The sequence below is a fragment of the Thunnus maccoyii genome, chromosome 6, assembly GCF_910596095.1.
Source record: "Thunnus maccoyii chromosome 6, fThuMac1.1, whole genome shotgun sequence".
NCBI lineage: Eukaryota > Metazoa > Chordata > Actinopteri > Scombriformes > Scombridae > Thunnus > Thunnus maccoyii.
The window spans coordinates 18,095,716-18,115,362 of NC_056538.1; the positions used below are offsets into that span (position 1 = coordinate 18,095,716).

The 19,647-nt window shown below is 39.3% G+C and overlaps 1 protein-coding gene across 2 annotated transcripts in view; it reads right to left on the minus strand.

The window, feature by feature from the left end:
* The window catches only part of grik4 (glutamate receptor, ionotropic, kainate 4), a 303,754-nt gene that overhangs the window by 107,998 nt on the left and 176,109 nt on the right, over positions 1–19,647 (minus strand). The window contains exons 4-5 of one of the 2 annotated variants that reach the window (XM_042413663.1): positions 10,973–11,137; positions 7,669–7,766 (exon numbers count right to left, since the gene is read on the minus strand). In XM_042413663.1, coding sequence (XP_042269597.1) covers positions 7,669–7,766; positions 10,973–11,137 — 263 coding nt within the window. Of the gene's footprint in view, positions 1–7,668; positions 7,767–10,972; positions 11,245–19,647 lie in introns of those variants that run through there. The other variant, XM_042413662.1, reaches the window with a different exon arrangement.

The following is a 19,647-nucleotide window of genomic DNA, read 5'->3' on the forward strand; positions in this document are numbered from 1 at the left end:
ATGGAGAGCAGTATTCAAATCTGTTCAACATCCATTCACAAGCAATCAACTGTGACTAAGCTTTGTCTGATGGTCCTATTCAAAAATGACTTCTGTCTGGCCATGTGGAGGAATCCTACAGTTAATTACCTACTAATAAAACATTCTCAAGATTTGACTCCAAACTATCTTGGAATGAAACTCAGATTTAGAAAGGAAAGAAACAGATGAATTTTTACTAATATTGAATGAGTTCTTCATCATTACCTCAACAGTAGCACTCACGATGCAGCAAACACTGTATCACAAAAGACTTTGAAGAAAGAGGCTGAAAATAAGAGGGAGAGTGTCTGCGACACAAAGGAAAGACAGAACATTGAAAGCAAAAATCACCTTCCACTTGAACATCTGCAGATAAATTTTTAGATTATTTATAGAACTTTCTAGGTAGTTATGTACAAAAGTGACTCAGAATGGTGTTTGTGGGTTTCTGTCTGTATGCGTCTATGTGTGTATAAAAGCAAAAATCTCTCATTATTGCTTATCTCCAGGGCTTGAGCTATACCAGTGACCCCCAACCTCAATCTAACATGCTCTTGTTTGCCCGGTGGACCTAAGGTTCACCTCTAAATCCAACCTGAGCACCACTCCACCGAAATGCAGTAGTGTAATCTCACTATACTCCTGCAACCAGATGGCTCTGTAAGCCCCAAGCAACCCCTGGACATCAGACTTGACATTAATATTCATGACCACTTCTGACACATGTTTGAATCACAGAGGAATATGTTTCCCCACTTTAGCAGACACACGGATATTGCACATTTCATCCTTTATGGTAGAGGAGAGGAAGTTAGGGGATAAAACATGGAGTATGAGCATTTAAACTGAGCTGAGGGAGGCTAAGAGCAGTGAGATAAAAAAAAAAATTAATTCAGATGGAATATTTGGCACACATGAAAATTTAATCTCTGACATTTACTCAATTTAGTTTGGAAGCTTCCTGTGGCTAATGGCAAAATGACCTTAGTCCAAGGCTTTGTATGAAAAAAAAAACAGTACAAGGTTGAGATTGTAAATGGAGCCTCACGTAAATCTGAATGGGATTGACAAGAAATCCTTGAGTCTATTCCGTCATATCTACGGCGCCACTTATACATACGAATCAGATTTCATATCCTTGAGATTTATGGGAAACAAAGCAACAAGAAAGAAACTGCACTGCACAGTGCAGCTATTCTGACTGGCTGCAGCAGTCAGAAGATAAGCACCTGTAAAGCAGCAGGAGCCTCTCATCCAAAGCCCCAGTTAATGTTTCTCATTAGTCGATATTAATCTGCCCTTCCTCGAAATCCTGACCCGAAGGTTTGCCTGCCACGCCGCATAGGATGGAAACAAACTGCCTACATGATGCACGCAGTCAACCCCTTCTCCGCAGCGGCTGTTCTTCTATTAGTCACTATTAAAGTGAAACCCAGATGGGCTCAGTCCCACTCCTCTGTTGCCCCGGTGGAAGTAGCCTCCGCGGCGGCAGCGGAACCCGGGGAGTGATTGATAGGGAGTGTAGATGATGTGCTGATCACCTAGTGAGGTCTGTCAGCCACAATATTGCTGCCAGTGTCCCAGGCAACCAGCCACCGGAGCGCCAGCATCTGTGGCCTTGCTCGCACAGTGAGGGATTAGGTGGTCATGTGTCAAGTCATGTGTGCACGGTGGCAAGTATAGACACGCACACACACAAATCCTTTTCTCCACCTCCTACTGTTCAGGGTGACCTGCTGTCACCTTTTATAGACAGATATACTGTAGTATCACAGACGAACGCACACACACAAGTGAAAGTCAGCTGTTATTAGATTAGATATTAGTTTGGGATGTGACAAATACTACACAAATACAATAGTATATTACAGTATGTTATCATCTGCTAAATTATTGAAACACTAACAAACACTGTAGTACTCATTAAACATTTGCAAAGTTTGGTAGATGTTTGCAATTTGAATTGTCTAATAAACATTCACTTTAATCAAATACCAAGCAAAATACATCTACTTTTGTTTCATTTAATGGCTTTGGTGCAAGAATGCATATTTCCTTTGCTCATAAAGCTCCTAATCATGTTAGACGACTCCCTCTGGCTTTGGAGGCTTTTTGGGGGCAAGCGGTGGGATGCCTTAATCGAGATGCAATGTTAGGCAAGAGCACCTGCCTAATCTACTCATCTCCAGCTGAGCAGTTTCTCAAAAGTGTGCTGCAGACTATTTAGCTGCCAAACATCAAATAAAGGTTTACATTATTTCATGACGGATTTTTGGTTTCTCTCCTGTGCTTCTGGAGATGAGCCTGACTTACTGCAAGGTTCTGAATCATCGTGTTTGTGCTGCTCATCTCATCAGGATCACTTTACAATCTTGGTATAATATGACCTCGGCTTCAGCTCAGCCCTCTCAATCATCAGGGAGGCATTTTCATGCAGTAAAATTTCCCACTGTGAAAACTACTTTGCTTTTATAGAGCACATTCTCCTCCTTACTTACATAGATATCATAGTTTTCATGATCTCCTGTATTTTAATACCAGTGTTATGTGTTACCAGTGTCGTGATTGTGCTGTATTGTTAGTAACGGCACCCTACCACTAATGTAAGGCCATGCTGACGAAGGCCATTAGCCAGGCATCCCAAGAGTAATCATGACAGGAGCAGTGTGACCTTCTCCGGTAGACAGAGAACACGCACGCACATATACACGTACTTGCACACACACACACACACACTACAGCAGCTGACTTTGCTGATTTGCACACCTCAAGCCAGAGATGGGGGACCTAATCAGTGAAATCAGCTGGTGTAGTGTTTGGTTGGAATATAAATCTGCACTCTCTTGGCTCTTGATAGCATCTGGTGAGGACCACTGAGTTCAGACGTTGTTTTTTAAATCCTCAGGACCCAGAAGACTGTTGAAGACTTTCTGGTATAAAATAGTCTTTGATTAGATCGCCAGAATCAAACCAGCAGCAGAGTCCTGATGACCACAACAAAGAACCATTAGGCTTGATTGCTCCTTTAACTCTGTTCATTTATGCCTATATAACACAGAATTATATAGGCAGTCAAAGTAGTCCCAAAGAAACATAGTTTCCCCTGGAGGTTACCATCTGTTGTCTATTGTTATGATATCATGTGTCCAAAAAAGTATTTATGCGTATTTTTATATCAAAATGCTTTATCTCTTTCTGTAAACGGACTCATCCTGTAGGGGATGTACACATAATTACATCTAATCTCATGTGATTATACATTTTGCAGGCAACACCACCGACTCTCTGATTATTTAGTCACTGAAGGTCCAAAAACTAACATTAGGAGCATTAACATATGTTGGAGGAGTGGATATGGTTGTCAGATTATAACAAGGTTGCCAACATGATTGTGAGTTCTCTCCGCTTCCAAAGGCTCAAACAAACTGTACTGTACAGTATGTTCTCCTCCTCTTCATTAAGTGGTGGTGAAAGAGGAAGCGAGTGATCCTCTGTGGCTATCTTTTGCACCCTGAAGTCGAGCTCTTCTTGATGTTAAGGTGGAAAACATGTCACGGCACATCAAACTATGCATTTCCCCCTAAATCATGTCAGAAAAAGAACACTTTCAACCACTTTACCATCTCAAAACCATTTCACAGAACCTTTAAAGAGTAACTAAAATTCCCTGCTCACTGCCACCTACCAGTTGCAGCTCTATATCCTGTTCTTGTGAAGTACAGTATTTCACAATGTGTGATAGAGCAGCAATATTTCAAACAAGTGCAGCAGACTTAAAGTTGAACTCTCAGAAATCAGTGCAGCAATGGTTTTCTGCCAGACACAGTTTAGTGTAGATTTTCTCTTTAGGAACGGTTATATGGCTCTATATCATGCTTTCTTAAGTTGCAACATTTAATGCATAATTGGCAAGATCTTTAGAACATAATATTGCTTTCATGTCTTGCCATCAATCTAAGGCTAAACTCCAGACATGTTATGTAGCTCTAATGATATAAGAAAACATGATCTGAAGGTGTACAACACTGTGGTAAACATTGCAGTCATGATATTCTTATTGTTAAAATGAGAATAACACTGTAATACCACCAGAAAGAGACTCAATTCAACATTAAAGATATGGTTTCAAATGTAAGAATAAGAGAAGGGACAGAATTGCATTGCTGCACAATGGAGTGCAACTCATAGCCCTGAAACAAACCCAGCCTTGAACTGGAAACGCGTCCACCTAAAGCAGCCAAGAGAAGGGAGTGCCATGATTGATATATGGATATAGTATTCCATTTACAGAAAAGATGAAGATGGACACCCACTTGGCATATCAAAAGCCCAGTGCAAATATTTCCATGAAGCTGTCAAGTTATGTGTGCAGAACACTGGGTAACAGTACTGACAGGAGTGATCGCTTAAACAAGTGTTAAGCGGGAAGGACAAAGAATTATGACAGCAGATTTTATAATCTCACTGCCTATGACAAACATGACGATTTGATTGAGCTTTCAAAGTATTCTGGTCATCCAAATTATTGCCCTACCCACACGTCACGTCTAAGAGGATTGACTTTTTCATAACAAAACAGAGACTAAGACTAAATAAAAAGTCACCTTTGAAAACAAGAACTATGATGAAATGTATTACATTTTTCCTCAGTGACTAAAAACTAAATGATAGCATGAAAGATGGATGAATGTACAATGGTATGGAAGCCAAGGACGGACATGCTTGCTTTTTTTTTTTAATGCTGTTATCTCGAGATTATGTGTTAATTATTTTGTTATCTTGAGAAAACAAGCTTTGTTATCTTGAGATAATGAGATAATCAACCCATTATCACAAGAAAACAATAGATTGTTTCCTCTTGTTATTAATGTTTACCAGAGATCAGGAGTACCATGCCAGCACTCATATATGGTGTCTTGACAACTGTAGCAACTGATTTAAGCTGAATATGTCAACAGTACCTTTATTAATGACATCTGTGTCACAGCCAAATGGCAGGTTGATAAACTTCTGGATAAAATATGATGGGACGTTTCATGAAGGAGAAGTACCAAACAATACCTTTCAAGCCTTTTCATCTTATTAGACTTAATGAAAGAAAGGAAAGTGGGGTGGAGAGAGGGAATAAGAGCTAACATATGACAGATTTGAACCCATGTCCTTACGTGAGAGCCACCTGAAGGCTTCTTGTGCTTGATCTAAATAGTTGAGCTTGAACAAATGAGAATGAGCTCCAACAGTGATAAATTATCTTGTTATATCGAGAAATCAGTATTTAGTTTTCTCAAGATAATGAGATAAATTAACTCGTGATCTTGAGATAATGGCACTGAAAAAATAATTGCAAGCACGGCCGCTCTTGGCTTCCGTACAATTGAACTAATTAGCCTTTTACTGTTTTGTGCAAAATCTTTTTCAATGACCTGCATGCATCTGTGAGATCACACATTGTAGCTCCTGATTGGTAAAACATTTTCCTCCGCTGCTGGAAAATATCTCTTCAGATGTTGGTTTAACTGCTTGACCTGTTGTACTACCGTAAATAAGAAACATATTGCATTCAGTAACGTTATGTCTCTGTTAGTAATGTTATCTGAAGTTACAGGTTACTGGAAGACACAGACTCATGGACTAACAATCCACTGAAAATAAGACAAGAAGTGGCAAGAAAACAGGTGGGACAAACTACAATAACATGCAGGCTAGCACGCCGATATTTAGAAAAAGGTAAATGCTAATGTGACATTATCAAGTGTTGTGAATGTAACAATAACGTTATTTTCAGTCAACTATCTTTCATGTTGCTATCAGAGGTAGTGAATAATTTCCAGGAGTAATGTCAGCAGTCAACCATCTAAATCTTCCTCTAGATGTTCGCTTAAGACACATTTGCTAAAGGTTATTCAACATTTTAGCTTCTCATACAAACCAATGAGTAGTTTTTTAGAGAACAAGAAAATGAATCCAGTTTCTGAATGTAACCCTGCTCTGCAGTAATACAGACTGCAGAGCAGAGTAACATGAGCACAGTGTGTGTGAAAAAGTAAACTGTGCCTTTTGCACTAACCTCATGATAGACGAGAACAACACCTGTAACCATGGTAACAATACAGAGGAAAGATGTAGCCTCGAAATGCTTAGAAGACATAACGAAAACTAGAATTAAAATGTCTTTAGTTTTTGTTGACTGAAACTAACAAAAATCAAATGACTGAAATTCAACTAAAATCTGACTTTACATCAGAAGACAGATAAAATCAAAAACAGCTGCCAAAATTAACACAGTTTTGAACCAGTGTAAAGAAACTGTGAGTTGACAGGGTCAGCACCAACTCGTTATAGTATTTTATGACTGTACTGTGTTTATCATTTAACAACTCAAAAATGTCATTTTTCACTTGATGGGGTCTTTAATATTCATACATTGGTATTATCACAGTCAGTGTTTCAAAGCAGTCAGCCCCGCCAGTCAGTGCCACCAGAGAATTTTAACAGCAGGGAGTCGTAGTCTGTCTACCAGTATACCAGACTTATGTCTCATTAAAAAGACAGGCTGGGCCGTACTGTACCAGAGGACATTATAGAGACTGGGATGGTAATGGGATGTCTTTTAATAGTCATGCTGATCAAATCATGCAGTTATAAAGGCAGCTTGTCTGTGGACCAAATCCAATTATGGTGAGGAGCACACTAGAACACACTAGAAAAGGCTGAATGATTGATGAACTGAAAGAAAGCTGACATGTAGTTTTTAAAAGCATCAGTTAATGTGCAGTAGATAATATAGATCCTATTAATATTGCGCCATTCACTACCTTACTCTGAATAGGCTCCTATAAATGGTATAAAAAAAAGATGATCTAATTTAGTAAATGTCTTCTAAATTTAGTAAACATATCAGTACAGCCATCATAGCTAAATCTGTGCATATACATATCTTTTCTTATTTATAATTGATTTTGATTTAGTTACGGTTTTGTATAATTCAAGACACTCTGTCTCTTGACATCAGACAGCAAAACACACCATGTCAGAGTTCAGACAAGCCAATTAGCATCCAACTGGGATCAGTCAGGCTCTGAAGCCAAATCCACTCAGTCATGTTTAAATTGTGGAAAACGTGTTTTTCTTCACTGTTCAGATAAGTCAAGAAAATATGGCTGTTGATTTGTTTTGTCAAAATAATATCAGTGTAGTGCTATCATTATCATATCGTCAATGAAGTAAATATCCCAATTTCAGATGTAGTGATAGCAGGAGCTGTTTTTTGTCTAACCATGTAATTCTAGGCAAAACAACAAAACTTGTACTTTTGTTTGTTTGTATGTGTTTCTATAAAAAATCTGAAAACAATGGCTAGCAAGCCTCAGCGGGCCAAACTGCTCCAAGCTAATGAGGGGAATAGTGGAAATAAAATGGCCAGCGGTGCTTTGATTTGAGTAGGACTGGAATTGAGAGTTATGACATTGTTGAGGTATTTCATCATTTTCACTAACAAGTTGGATTTCATTCCCCCTCAATCTCCTACGAAAACCACACTGCCGCTAATGAGCATCATTGTTCCAAATTGTGTATTTCTGCTGCTACTGTGAGCAGGCTGCCTGACATGGAGCCGCTGCTACGGGCCAGCTGGGCACATTAACTCACCTCCTTCTCTCCGCAGATATTGCTGATGATGGAGTTGGAGGCCGGACTGGCAGAGGGACCGAGGACTGCCACCACCCCTTTAGACATGATCTGGCACACTGAGAGAAAACAGAGAGAGGGGGTGGAAGGCAAAATAAGGATTGAGGGGTTGAGAAGGGACAGAGACAGCAAGAGAGGAAGCGAGTCAGACACTGATATCCAGCAAAGGAAAGTACAGGCTTTTCTTGAATAATCTAAAGCTAGGCATTTAAAAAAGCCCCTCTTCAGCCAGATGTTAATGGATGCACATGCTGACTATCTCAACGTCTCAACAGATAACAGCCTGAGCCAGCGCTTCCACTGTCTCAAGGGAACCTAAATCTACATGTGTTGGTGAAACGTGCGCAAGGCCAAACGCATTTGTCCGTGTTTAATATGCCTAAGGTGATGCGCATACAGAAAAACTCCTATCGAGCCTGCCCATGAGAGTGTAATAGCTTGTGGGGGAAGCTGATATTACAATTTTCAGATATAAGGAAAGAAAGATATAGAAATGGGAGGTGACAGAGACAGACTGGCAGAAAGGCAGAGAGACAGAAATAGTGACAGGCAGTGATATCTGGAGGCTTAAAACAGAAAAATCTGCTATTTGAACAAATGCACATGAATTTGCACATAATGTTCCCCTAAGTGACACACAAATCCAATCTTGTTTTCCACATTCTACATCTACAAGGTCTGATTTAAAGGCTCTAACTTTGGGGATGAAAACATATCTTTAGACTGGAACATTTCAGTGTACGTGAGTTTTACTCCTCTCTTATGTACACATCTGCTTTAATCTCCCATACCAGAAAACAGAACGCCATTTCTTGTGAGTTCATAATCCCTGGCTTCTAATTAAACCTCTACAGTCAATGATGTGAGGCAGGCAGGCACAAGTACAGACAGTGCGTGCTGTTCATGTGTGAGCTTGTGTACGAATTGTGTGCGTGATGGTAATTTGGTGTTGGTTATTGGGGCAAATGCAGAGCATTAACCAGCTGTGAAAGAAGCAAAGGGGAACCGTTTTTGGGACCGTGCAGTGAATCCAGAGGCAGTGAATCGAATGATTAATAAGTAATCCCTTAAGTCTCCCATGAGGCCTGTAAGACATGAAACACACTGACACCTTACACAAACACCCACATACACATGTATGCACACATTTACAGTACACGCACACACAAACACACACTTGCACCTGTCTGCACGGCTTCAACAAATTATAAAGCTGAATGATTTGACTGCCGGCCAACATGTTGAGACGCTTTCATTTGCTCTCTTTCTGCACAGCTAACATTGTGTGTGTATGTGTGTGTGTGTGTGTGTATGTGTGTGAAAGAGAGAGACAGAGAAAGTGAGAGAGAAAGAGAGAACATGCATGAAAGTTTTTGTCAAAACTCCACCTCGCACCTTGGACACTGACGTCAATATGAAAAGTGTCCGTCAGAGCCATGTTTTGTCAGAACAGGACTGTGCTTCTCACTGCGGTCAAATTATGGTCAGAAGGTCACTGGGTCGGCTGAAGTCCATTTTCCCCTGCTTAACATTGATTTTCACTGATCAATATAAGCTATTGGAACATTGAATGATTAGGGGGCTGTAATGAGTTAGACTTGAGAAACGCTTGATAGGTTTGCTGGTTATGGAAGGAAGAAGAAGGACTGATAGACAGACGCACAGAAAAGAAATAGAAACAGAGACACCAAATAACAGCCACACACACACACACACACACACACTGCAACCACCAAACGTATTCAGCTCAGACTTACAGCACCTAATGTGTTAAAAATACAGACATAATATTTAGGGATAAAAATATTCTCAGTTGGCCTTTAGTTTTCTCAGGTGCACACATGGCAGCACTAAAACCATGTATATGTGTTATGTGTTGTTACACTCAATATATAACTGGAAAGAGCTGCCGTTCGTGAACTAGAATCTTGTCATGTGGTGTTTGATGCCTTTAAAGGCAGCTATCAGCCCAAGGAGGCATCCATTTAGGAGTTTTATACTACACAGGCGAGTGGGGGTTGCTTGGTAGCGGGAGGGTGGGACTTTTCTGGGCAGGTAGCGCTCCCTCTGTGATATTTTCATCTAACTGTGGCCACTGATCCGTCCCTAATCCAATTCCTGCCTCTAATTACACACACACACACACACACAAACACAGACACACACACAAAACACTTGCACAATGTGCTCGCACAATCCTTGCATGCACACACAGACACACAGAGAAACATGTAACCACATGCACACACACACACAAACTCACAGGAGGGACCACATTTAGGAAGGGTTTGTAGTAAACCAGGCAGAGAAAGTAATACAGTTCTTGTTGTTGTGGTAAGTGAAGCGGTGTTTCCATGGATTAAGCGGCGCCACTGGAGCTCTTGGGTTTGTGAAAGTGGGAATGTGCCGTATTGAAAATCAATCCCCGCACCTCCTCGTCATAGCTGTTCACATTGGTTGTTTTTTTTTGCATATCTGAGACATACTGTATTGATTTCAGATAGGTTTCATTAAAAATAAAAAAACAATCTAAACAACAAGTACAGATACGCTGATGTTTGAAGTAAGGTAAGTAAAAGCATTGATACCATTGATAACAAATAGGTACTCCAGTTAGTGTTAATGGAGTCACCCTCAGTTGTCACATTTGTGTGACAAATTACTAGAAATCTTATAATGGCCCATTTTAAGTGTTCATAAGCCTGTCTATACAAGGTCATGTCTATTTTGACATGAAATAACTCATTTTTACATTACACTGCCTGTTCCTTTTTCTGCCCCGCCACAGAATGAAAGTTGCCAATATGTAAGAGAAGAAAATACAACCCAGAAAACAGACTTAAACCCACCTTTTGACTCCTGCAGCTATAAGGAATATGACAGCTCATTTTGTGTTCCCACACCACGCAAACCTTTCATCAGTTTTCAATAATTTGTTTGCTTCTGTTTGACCAAAACATTGTTAAACCAGACAGACTTATCTCTGTGTACTTGGGGGGGGGAAAGCATGTGAGAGACAGAGTGAAAAGAAGACAGTGGGCCTGAATTGAAATGACAGGCTTGCTGATTTCAAAATGAGAGACACTTTTTGCTGGTGCGATTGTTGACTGGACCCAGCAGTGCCTCTCATTTATTACTCTATCCTTCTTTTTCTCTGACTCACCACAAACACAACCAACAGACTTGAAGCCACATGAACAAACACATACAAACGCTGTAATTTGTCAACAATTAATTTGCATTTCTTCCTTCCTTCCTTACTTACTTGTTTCCCCCATCTCATATTCACTGTCTCTCAGCAGTTCAAAGATATCCACCTCCAGCTTGCCAGTGGTGGAGCGGTTAGTGTTCCTGTTGATGCTGTCTTTGGCCAGCGTGATGGCCAGACGCTCTCCTCTGCTGCACTCCATCGGGTCATCAAGGATGGCAGCTGAAAAGAAGGGTGAAATAAAAGAAACAGGAGAGAAATCATGATCCACACAGCTAACTGTTGTTTTTTTTATTGAATGAATGAACATATGGCTAGCGATCATTCAGTCTTAGATCCTGTAAAGATAGAGGATTAAAATTAAGCCGGTACAGATTGTGAATTTAAAGCCTTTTTTTGTGTCTTTCTTCAGATTTACAATAACATTTCACTGCACTGAAAGATGCTCCTGAGGTGTACAGTATGAATTTATCGGCATCAATATGGCTCTCCATTAATCTAGAGTGACTACAATGCCACAGTATTGTTCTTAAGAAATCCATACACTTGAACAGCAGTTTTTAGAGTGTCGGATCTACTTGCTCTTTGATGTAAATATGTGATCTGTATGATAAAAGCTGCACTTTAGCAGTAGCATGTCAGAGATGCTAGACTGTGTGTCAAAATTACATCAGTTTGCCGCAGGAGCATTAAAGAATGATGAGACAACATATATACTCAGAAATTATTCATGTGTATCCTGTATGCAATAATAAATTTGTTATATTCTAGTATAATAATTAGAATAACTGATGTCTGTCTTGTAGATGGCTTAGCTAAGCCAATTATAAAGGCACTGGCTGTAGATAATGCACTGTTTTCATTTCATATGCAGAAAAAATAATGTAATTCCACCACAATAAGACTGTAGAGATTGGTTATCAAAAATAATTTTAATCATTCCCATTTCTCAGAGAGGGGTATGTTTGTACATATTCTCTCAATTATATTCAAGACAGCAGGTTCAACTGTAACATTTATCGTCCGACAAACCTGCTTTTTAAGGTTTGTGCACTAAAATATTAGATATTCTGAATGTTTTGAAGCACATTTCATTTTTAGCAAGATTATAAATTTATTCTGTGACCTTTAATAGCAGGCATGTCAAATTATTATCATGGCAGATGAAGCAGACACAGCAAACACCATCTGTTTAACATTGTTTTGAAACAGGGAAGAAATTGAATGGCATGTATCTGTACCTGTCTATGTACTGAATAAATCTAATATTCTTCAGTGTGAGTCTAACTATGAATTCACTTATTTCATGAAGGTCTGACCCCAATAACCCCAAGCCTGCATCAATATCATCTTAGCCAAGACCTCAACATTATTTCCAACATCACTGGAGTTTCTGGCCATTACTGAAAAGTAATAGTTTAAACATTTCACATCAGCCTCTCAATCACGTTTACTACTAACTACATCAGAAAGGTTAAAAAGGGAAAACACAATCAAATGAGCAGCAGATGTCTGAAACCAGACTTTGTAATTATTATAATTATATTGGGTTAGCACAAAGGTTCTCAAGTTAAATAGATTATATTTACAGCAGAAGCAGAAGCAGGACATAAAAGTAACCTACTCGGAAAAGCGTAAAATTAATAAGGCACATGAAAACAAAATTAAGTACGACTTGGCTGAAAGGTAAATGTACTGTGTACTATCCATAAAAGAGAAAAAACTGCAGGTTGAGTGTTGTAACTTCAAGGCTAATCATATCAGAATTAGACATTTAGAGCTGGAACGTGTTTGAACTGACCTTTTCCCTGCTGATCACACAGTTGAATAAACAACCACTAACTCTGGCTTGTGATGATGAGACATATCCGCTCATCTGATATCATCACAGGGCTGAAAGTTACAACAAGCCAATATCTACAACCAATTAAAATGCTTTGGTAAGAAGCAGAGAGTAGCGGTGGAAGTCATCTGAGGTTGCACTCGTGTCTGTCTGATTAAAAAGCTATGGACAAAAGACATTTCTTCATGTTCTTAATGGACTTGCTTTTGATCACATATTGCCGCAAACTCGTATATTATTTGGATAGTTAAACAAAAATCAAAGGCACACATTCAATTTAAATTTTATGTGTTGAGAGGCGAGGGAATATTTCTCTGCTCTATGCTGTGTACTTGAGTTGTAGTTAATGTGTTGTGTTACGAATGTGATGTGTTAGGAGTGTAAAGCAACAATCTTTTAGGACAAACAGGCATGTTCAAGGTAAGCTTCCATTATAGCCCGACATTTTGAGAGCATTGTTAATGGATTTATTGTGTGGGAAAAATGTCTTAGTCATCTTCTCTGAGCAAACATCTTATAAATGGCTTCATCGTTCAGTATAATCATCTTTAAACATGGTTCTCACAGAGATTTCAAACCCCTAAAAGTGAGCAGTACTGGGAAACGTAAGGCTGTACAAGTTTTGATTTGTTTAAACTTCAAATTCAGCTTCATCAATATTCAACGCTCAGCTCTCCGGACTTCTTTCTGTCTGAGGATCAACACTGAAAATCCTAAGAAAACCTAGTGAAGGAGATTTATGTTGAGACAGCAGCAAGTTTGAAATGAGTAGTTTCACCATGATTTCTTTACAAGATTATGAATAAAAATATTAGGCCTCACTGATGTGTAATGTTGACCATTTCCATACATCCAAATGTTGTCCTAATGTCATGTTTTGCCTTCAACTTTAAAGCTGCTATAATCAATATCTTTATATTAATAACGGATCAAAGGATGTGTATGTTTTTTCTTATTTTTCATCTAAGCTTTATTTAACCAGGTAAGTCACATTGACAGTCGATCAGATTTCTTTAATTTCAGCTAGCATTAGCCACTCCTAGGACTACATTATGAGAAGATCTGGGATGAAGGTGGAAACAGCTCTTCACTCAGGTTGACTTCATTGCTACAACGTTGTTTCCATTGTCTATTTTCCAGATAAACTCTTTATTGTGAAATTAAAAAACTCCTCTTATGAGAGGAGGAAATTATTAAAAGTTCTGTGTCTGCTGTCATAAACGGCATAGTGTTTGCTATAATGTCTGTCTGAGGGCAGGACACTGTCTTCCTATACAGTAACTCTCTGTCTCACTCTTCATTTCTGTTGATGTCTTTCACAACTTTTACCTAACATTACCTTTCATTCATTTCCTTAAGTTCCTTGACTTGAAAAAGATGTGCGATATCATCTTCCACACCAAGGCATCACAACAATACAAATATCAACAAAATGTAGAGAATCATTACAACAAATTACAAACACCTGAATACATGCTGCAAATCTATCCACACCAGTAGGTGTACACCTAGTGAATGAAACATCTGTTTCTGCCGTGTCTTGGTCTCACAGGATTTGACATTTGGGAGTGGTCAATATATGACAGCTGGCAAACAACCAAGACTGTTTTCACACTGGGAAAACATGCCCTTGATCCATCAAAACCAATCAATGAGTCGCCCGGAGGTATGCTGAGGTGTAGCAGGCTGTGGACTGTTGAAAGTAGGAATGAAATGAGGATTCCTTTGAGATAAAGGCACAGAGCACAGGAAAGCGGACTCATGAGGTCATTTAGCACCTCTCACAGACATGATCCTTTTGTAAGCATGTTAACGTGGCTGATTTGAAACCTAACAACATTTGAGCGTTTAAGTCCAACAGCACGAAACCATTAAACACAAACCATATAAACTTTGTCATTCGCTCTAATAGTTCTGTCTAGAAGATTGAGAGCCTTTATTGTATGATGCAGTGCAATTAACCTTTGTCTCACACACAGAAACACACATGAGGCAAGTCTTCTCTCAGATGCACGTACACACTCACACTGTACACACACCTACACACACACTGCTATTAAAGTTTCTGTCACTTTGAGTCCTGCAGTTACAGCTGGAAATGTATCCATCCTGAACACATCATTTATACAAAAGCAGCAACACTGAAACACTGTTTCCTATCCTTCCCTCTGCTTACTCCTTCAAAAGATACAAATCACAGGAGACACAGAGGTGTGTGAAGTGTGTGTTTTGGGAAAGAACTGAAGAACTTGTGTTAAATGTAAGTCAGAATCAAGGCATTTGGACCTCAACCTGCATCAGGGGTCCTGCTCTGTGAAAATGAGCACACAAGAGAAAGGTCCAAACACATGCTTGCAATGTCTCACGCCTGGGACACACAGCCTACCTCTACCTGAACAGCGCGTTTGCGTCACTAAGCTGCTGCGTCTCACTTGCAGTGTCCACACAGATATCTATCTTTCTATGTAGAGTTTGACATTGATAATGGCCATAAATCGAATAGAATGTTTCATATTATTTCATTATAAATTTCATTTATATTTAGTTTAGACAGAAAAAGGTTAAGAAGCGTGTATTCAAATAATAATATGTGAGGTGAAAGCGGCTTTCTTTCTGACAGGCATGGTGGGGTCTGGTCAGGGCTACTTCTGTGTCAGCCACATACACTCCTCACACGAGACTGGTTTTCATTATTGATTATATTGATTATTCCTCCAGTTAAACCCCTGCTGTCACCGCTCCAAATGAAGAAAATCTCTCCAGATGACAGATGAAGTTCCCAAAACGAGCCAAATACACTCCGACAAACAAACTTCCAAACTAACTGTAAGGGGATGTCTGTGATATATTCTACAGATATAGACATTCAAACTATAGTGAAAGGTGTAATATTGCTGGTACGATGTCGGTATGACTATTGACAGATCATTTTCACTGTCTATTTTTTGCTGAGAACCGCACGCATCACACGGTGAATAGGCGAGACGCCAAATCTCTAGATGACACGCCAATGTGCGGTTCACGCGTTCTGTGTGGCTGCTCTAATCTGTTAACATGGGCGCTGAAATGAAAAGCAAGAGGTTCCATGACGCACATGCACTGCTCACGTAGGCTGTGTGTCCCCGCCGTGAGGAGCACTGCCTGTTTTGATTTAAGAATACGGAAGCTTGAAGCGTTTCTGGAAAGTGGCAGTCAAGGATAAAAAACTCATTATCCTTTTGAAGGATCTGCTGGCTTCTCTATTAACTCAATGGCTGCATCTCTCTTTCCATCAGACCAAGTGCTAAATGCAGATCAAATGAACTCATCTCTTCACCTACTGTACGAGGTAATTAATGGGAATGTGCTCTCCAACTCATGGGCTTTGATTGGAGGAAAAAGCCATTACCTGATAGGGAGAGGAGAGGAAGAGTTCAGAGGGACTTGGCCTTTGATCACATAAATGCTTTAAAAGAACATGGATACGGTAAAGTGATTTAACTTGGCTTTCATTTGAGCTAGAAATCAACAGTTTCTATTAAAAATCACACACTTTACCAGGCTACCATTGCACATATATGTGCTCTCAGTAGTTATTATTACCTTAAGTGAGTGCTCCTCCCACCTCAGGTAAATGAGAATCCAGAATCAACTCAGAGAGACGAATGAACTGATGCAAAACGTACCGCTTTTCATAACTGGCTGTGATGAATTGTTTCACTATTGACATAAAGTATTGCTTATTTGCCGAGTAGGTCAAGAAAGTGAGTGAGTTAAGCCTCTGTTGTTTTATGGCCCAATTCAGATGATTGAAATTGTGAAAGTATTACACAGACAGACATCTGCATGTTTTACCTCTTTTATTCAGACTTGTTTAAGGCTTTCTCTGGTAAAATAAGTAATCTATCTTCTTTAAGTGTGCACTGAGGATTTTGGCCTTAGACAGCAAATAGGTTTTATTCAAGACATCGTCCTTCTTTTTTTTATGGTGAAAATTGCAGACTCCCACTTTCTTTTTGTCTGTTTAGTCATGCTAGCAGCATGCCTCTAGGGATGTCTGTTGGTTGTTCCGTCACTCCACCACTTTGGCCCAAACTGAATGATCTCAACAATTACTGGATGGATTGCAATGAGATTTTGTACAGACATTTATGGCTCCCAGAGGATGACTTTGGTGATCCCCCATCTTTTTCTCCACCACCACCATCAAGTCAAAATATCAATTTGTCCAATACTGTGGTTTATATCCGAATACCTGCGTAACTAATGACATTGCCATCATCCTCAGTGTTACTTTGTGTTTTATGCTAATTAGCAAATGTAAGCATGCTAACATGCTAAACTAAGATGACGAACATTAAAAACATCGTACCTGTTTAACATCAGCATGTTAACATTGTCATTATGTTAGCATGCTGACATTAGCATTTAGCTCCAAGCATCGCTGTGCCTAAGTACAGCCTCACAGAGCTGCTTGTATGGCTGCAGACATCTAGTCTTGTTTCTCAGATGTTCTCAGTTTTATTAAGAATTATAGCAAACAAAAATTGTAGCTGCAACTGTCATTGCTTCATTAACTGTAAGAAAACACCAAAAATATACAAAAAAAACCAACCTGAAGGCATTTCAGCTATTCCAGTTTGTAATTTGAGAGCCTTTTCTTCAAATCACAAAACCTTTTCTACAAATTACATCAAGTATTTCATCCTGGGAAATATGATTGAGTGGCCCTCTAAATCAATCTGCAAACATGGTACAATTCTGTACCAAATACTCAATACACATTTAATATTGTCAATATCTTCTTTTTTGATCATCATCAAAAAAAAAAAATCCACCTTGCTGGATGTGGAAATATGCACAGATGTTAACAAGTATGCGACTGGAGAGACTAGACAGCATACTCAAAAGCATCTTACGAGAGTCCAATAATAAATGATTAAATAATTACAATGTTTACTCATTTTATTTTGAGTAACACTACATACAGTATATATAGTGGTGTTGTTTCAGGTCTGGAAACTGACAGAAATTCTGGCAAACTGGATGAAGTGCAGACAAATGAATCTGAGTCTGGATAGTTATGGTATCTGCAGACACTTTTGATTTATTAATGAATCACCTCGAGTGGGGTTTTTTAGGATGCAGAATTTTGGCTCTTAGATTATTCATTGCAAATGTTCCTTTCGTCTTATTTTGGCACCGACTTCTACTTCAGCAACTTCATTAGAGGTCTGCTTGTTTTGTTGTAGCTGACTGATTAGTCCACCCTATCATGTGTTCAGGAGGGATCAGATTTGTTTTTCCTGAATACATGCCAACACACAGAAACAGGGTTGTGTGCTAATGCAGGTTTATAAAGGGCTTACTGACTGCATCAACTAAGAAGCCACTTTGGCCCAAGACTTGCACTTGGATGCCTTTTAAAAACACAGAATAGCAAAACAGCTCATTTGCTAATCAGCCTCTCCTGTGGGACATTGACTCATAACATTAGCTCTCCCCCTCATTGTGCTTTAATACAACACCATGTTAAACCACATTTGGTTCACTTGTTCATCTCTGGATGTCTGGAAAACCCAAACCTAAATCTTACATACAGTAAGTTTGGACACTCGTTTCCATGCCTTTGAATGAGAAAGTGTGTCCAAACTTTTGACTGGTACCGTATTTCTACTGTATGTGTTGGATTAAAACTGAAGCCATACCACTCAACCAAAGGTTGCTATTCAAATAAAGGCCTCAATTTATATGAGACAGAGAGAACAGTAAATAAGCACCTCCACTCCACTGCCTTTTAGTTTAATGGGCTGCATTTTGCCTTCTCTTCACAGTGAGATGCCAACAGGACTGAGGAGGGTGATTAAAGTGAACATTTTTTAAATATTTTCTTTCAGCTGTGACATGCAAATGATGTCAAGGTTACGTCAGTGAATCATACGTCATATTGTCTGCTTTATTTTTTTACTAAAAGGTTACCAATGTCATCAAAGAGGGTTGTAATATCCTGCATGCATGCACGTACACACACAAACCATCAACTTTGAAATCCACTCATCCAGAAACTTCGTCTCCCTTTCATTTAACAGACATCAACAGAGAGGCTTGATTGATGTTGCTATTTTCAACTTTTATCCATGTAAATAACAGCAGTAAATCAAAAACTCAAATAAGTTTCAACATTCTATAAACAACACTTCTAATTTAATTGATGGTTGCTTTGACATTTATTAGCGGAGACACTAGGCAGCCGTCGCAGCCTTGTCAGTCTAAGATATTCCCTGTTTATTTGTGAGTGTGTGAATGTGTGTGCATGTACCTGTGTGTGTCTAAAAAAACCTGTGCACTTGTGTATGTCAGCAGATGAAAATGCTGTGCGTCATGCTTGTCTAATAGCTGTTTTATTCACTTGGAGCGGCATGACTACGAACTATACCACAGCCAATCTGTCTGCTTGTGTGACTGCATGGCAAATGGAATTGCTTGTTTCACACTTTAATCAATCTCATCCGCAAGCCCTGTGGTGTGCACTACCGAAGGAAGCGGAGGTGCTATCTTACATAATTAGAAAACCTTGCTCACGGAAGACCTGGCGACAAGAAACTGATTTCCTGGTGTCACATAATGTAATTATAGCCCACACACACCTATCATAATGTGTGTGAGTGGACTGATGTGTTAAGTCTCATTAGTCTGAGGCTGAATGCTAAGGCCACTCTGCTGGCCCAGAAAACTTTTGACAGTCATTTAAGTTAAGGCACATTTAAGCTTAAGTTTATATTTTTCCTGTTGTCACCAGCAATCAGTAGGGAAAAAGTTAGAACCGTAAATGTAGATATCAATGGGATGCAGTCAGTTATAATAATAGGTGTCAAAATCGCCATTTTTATGATTTTAAAAGGACGCCTTT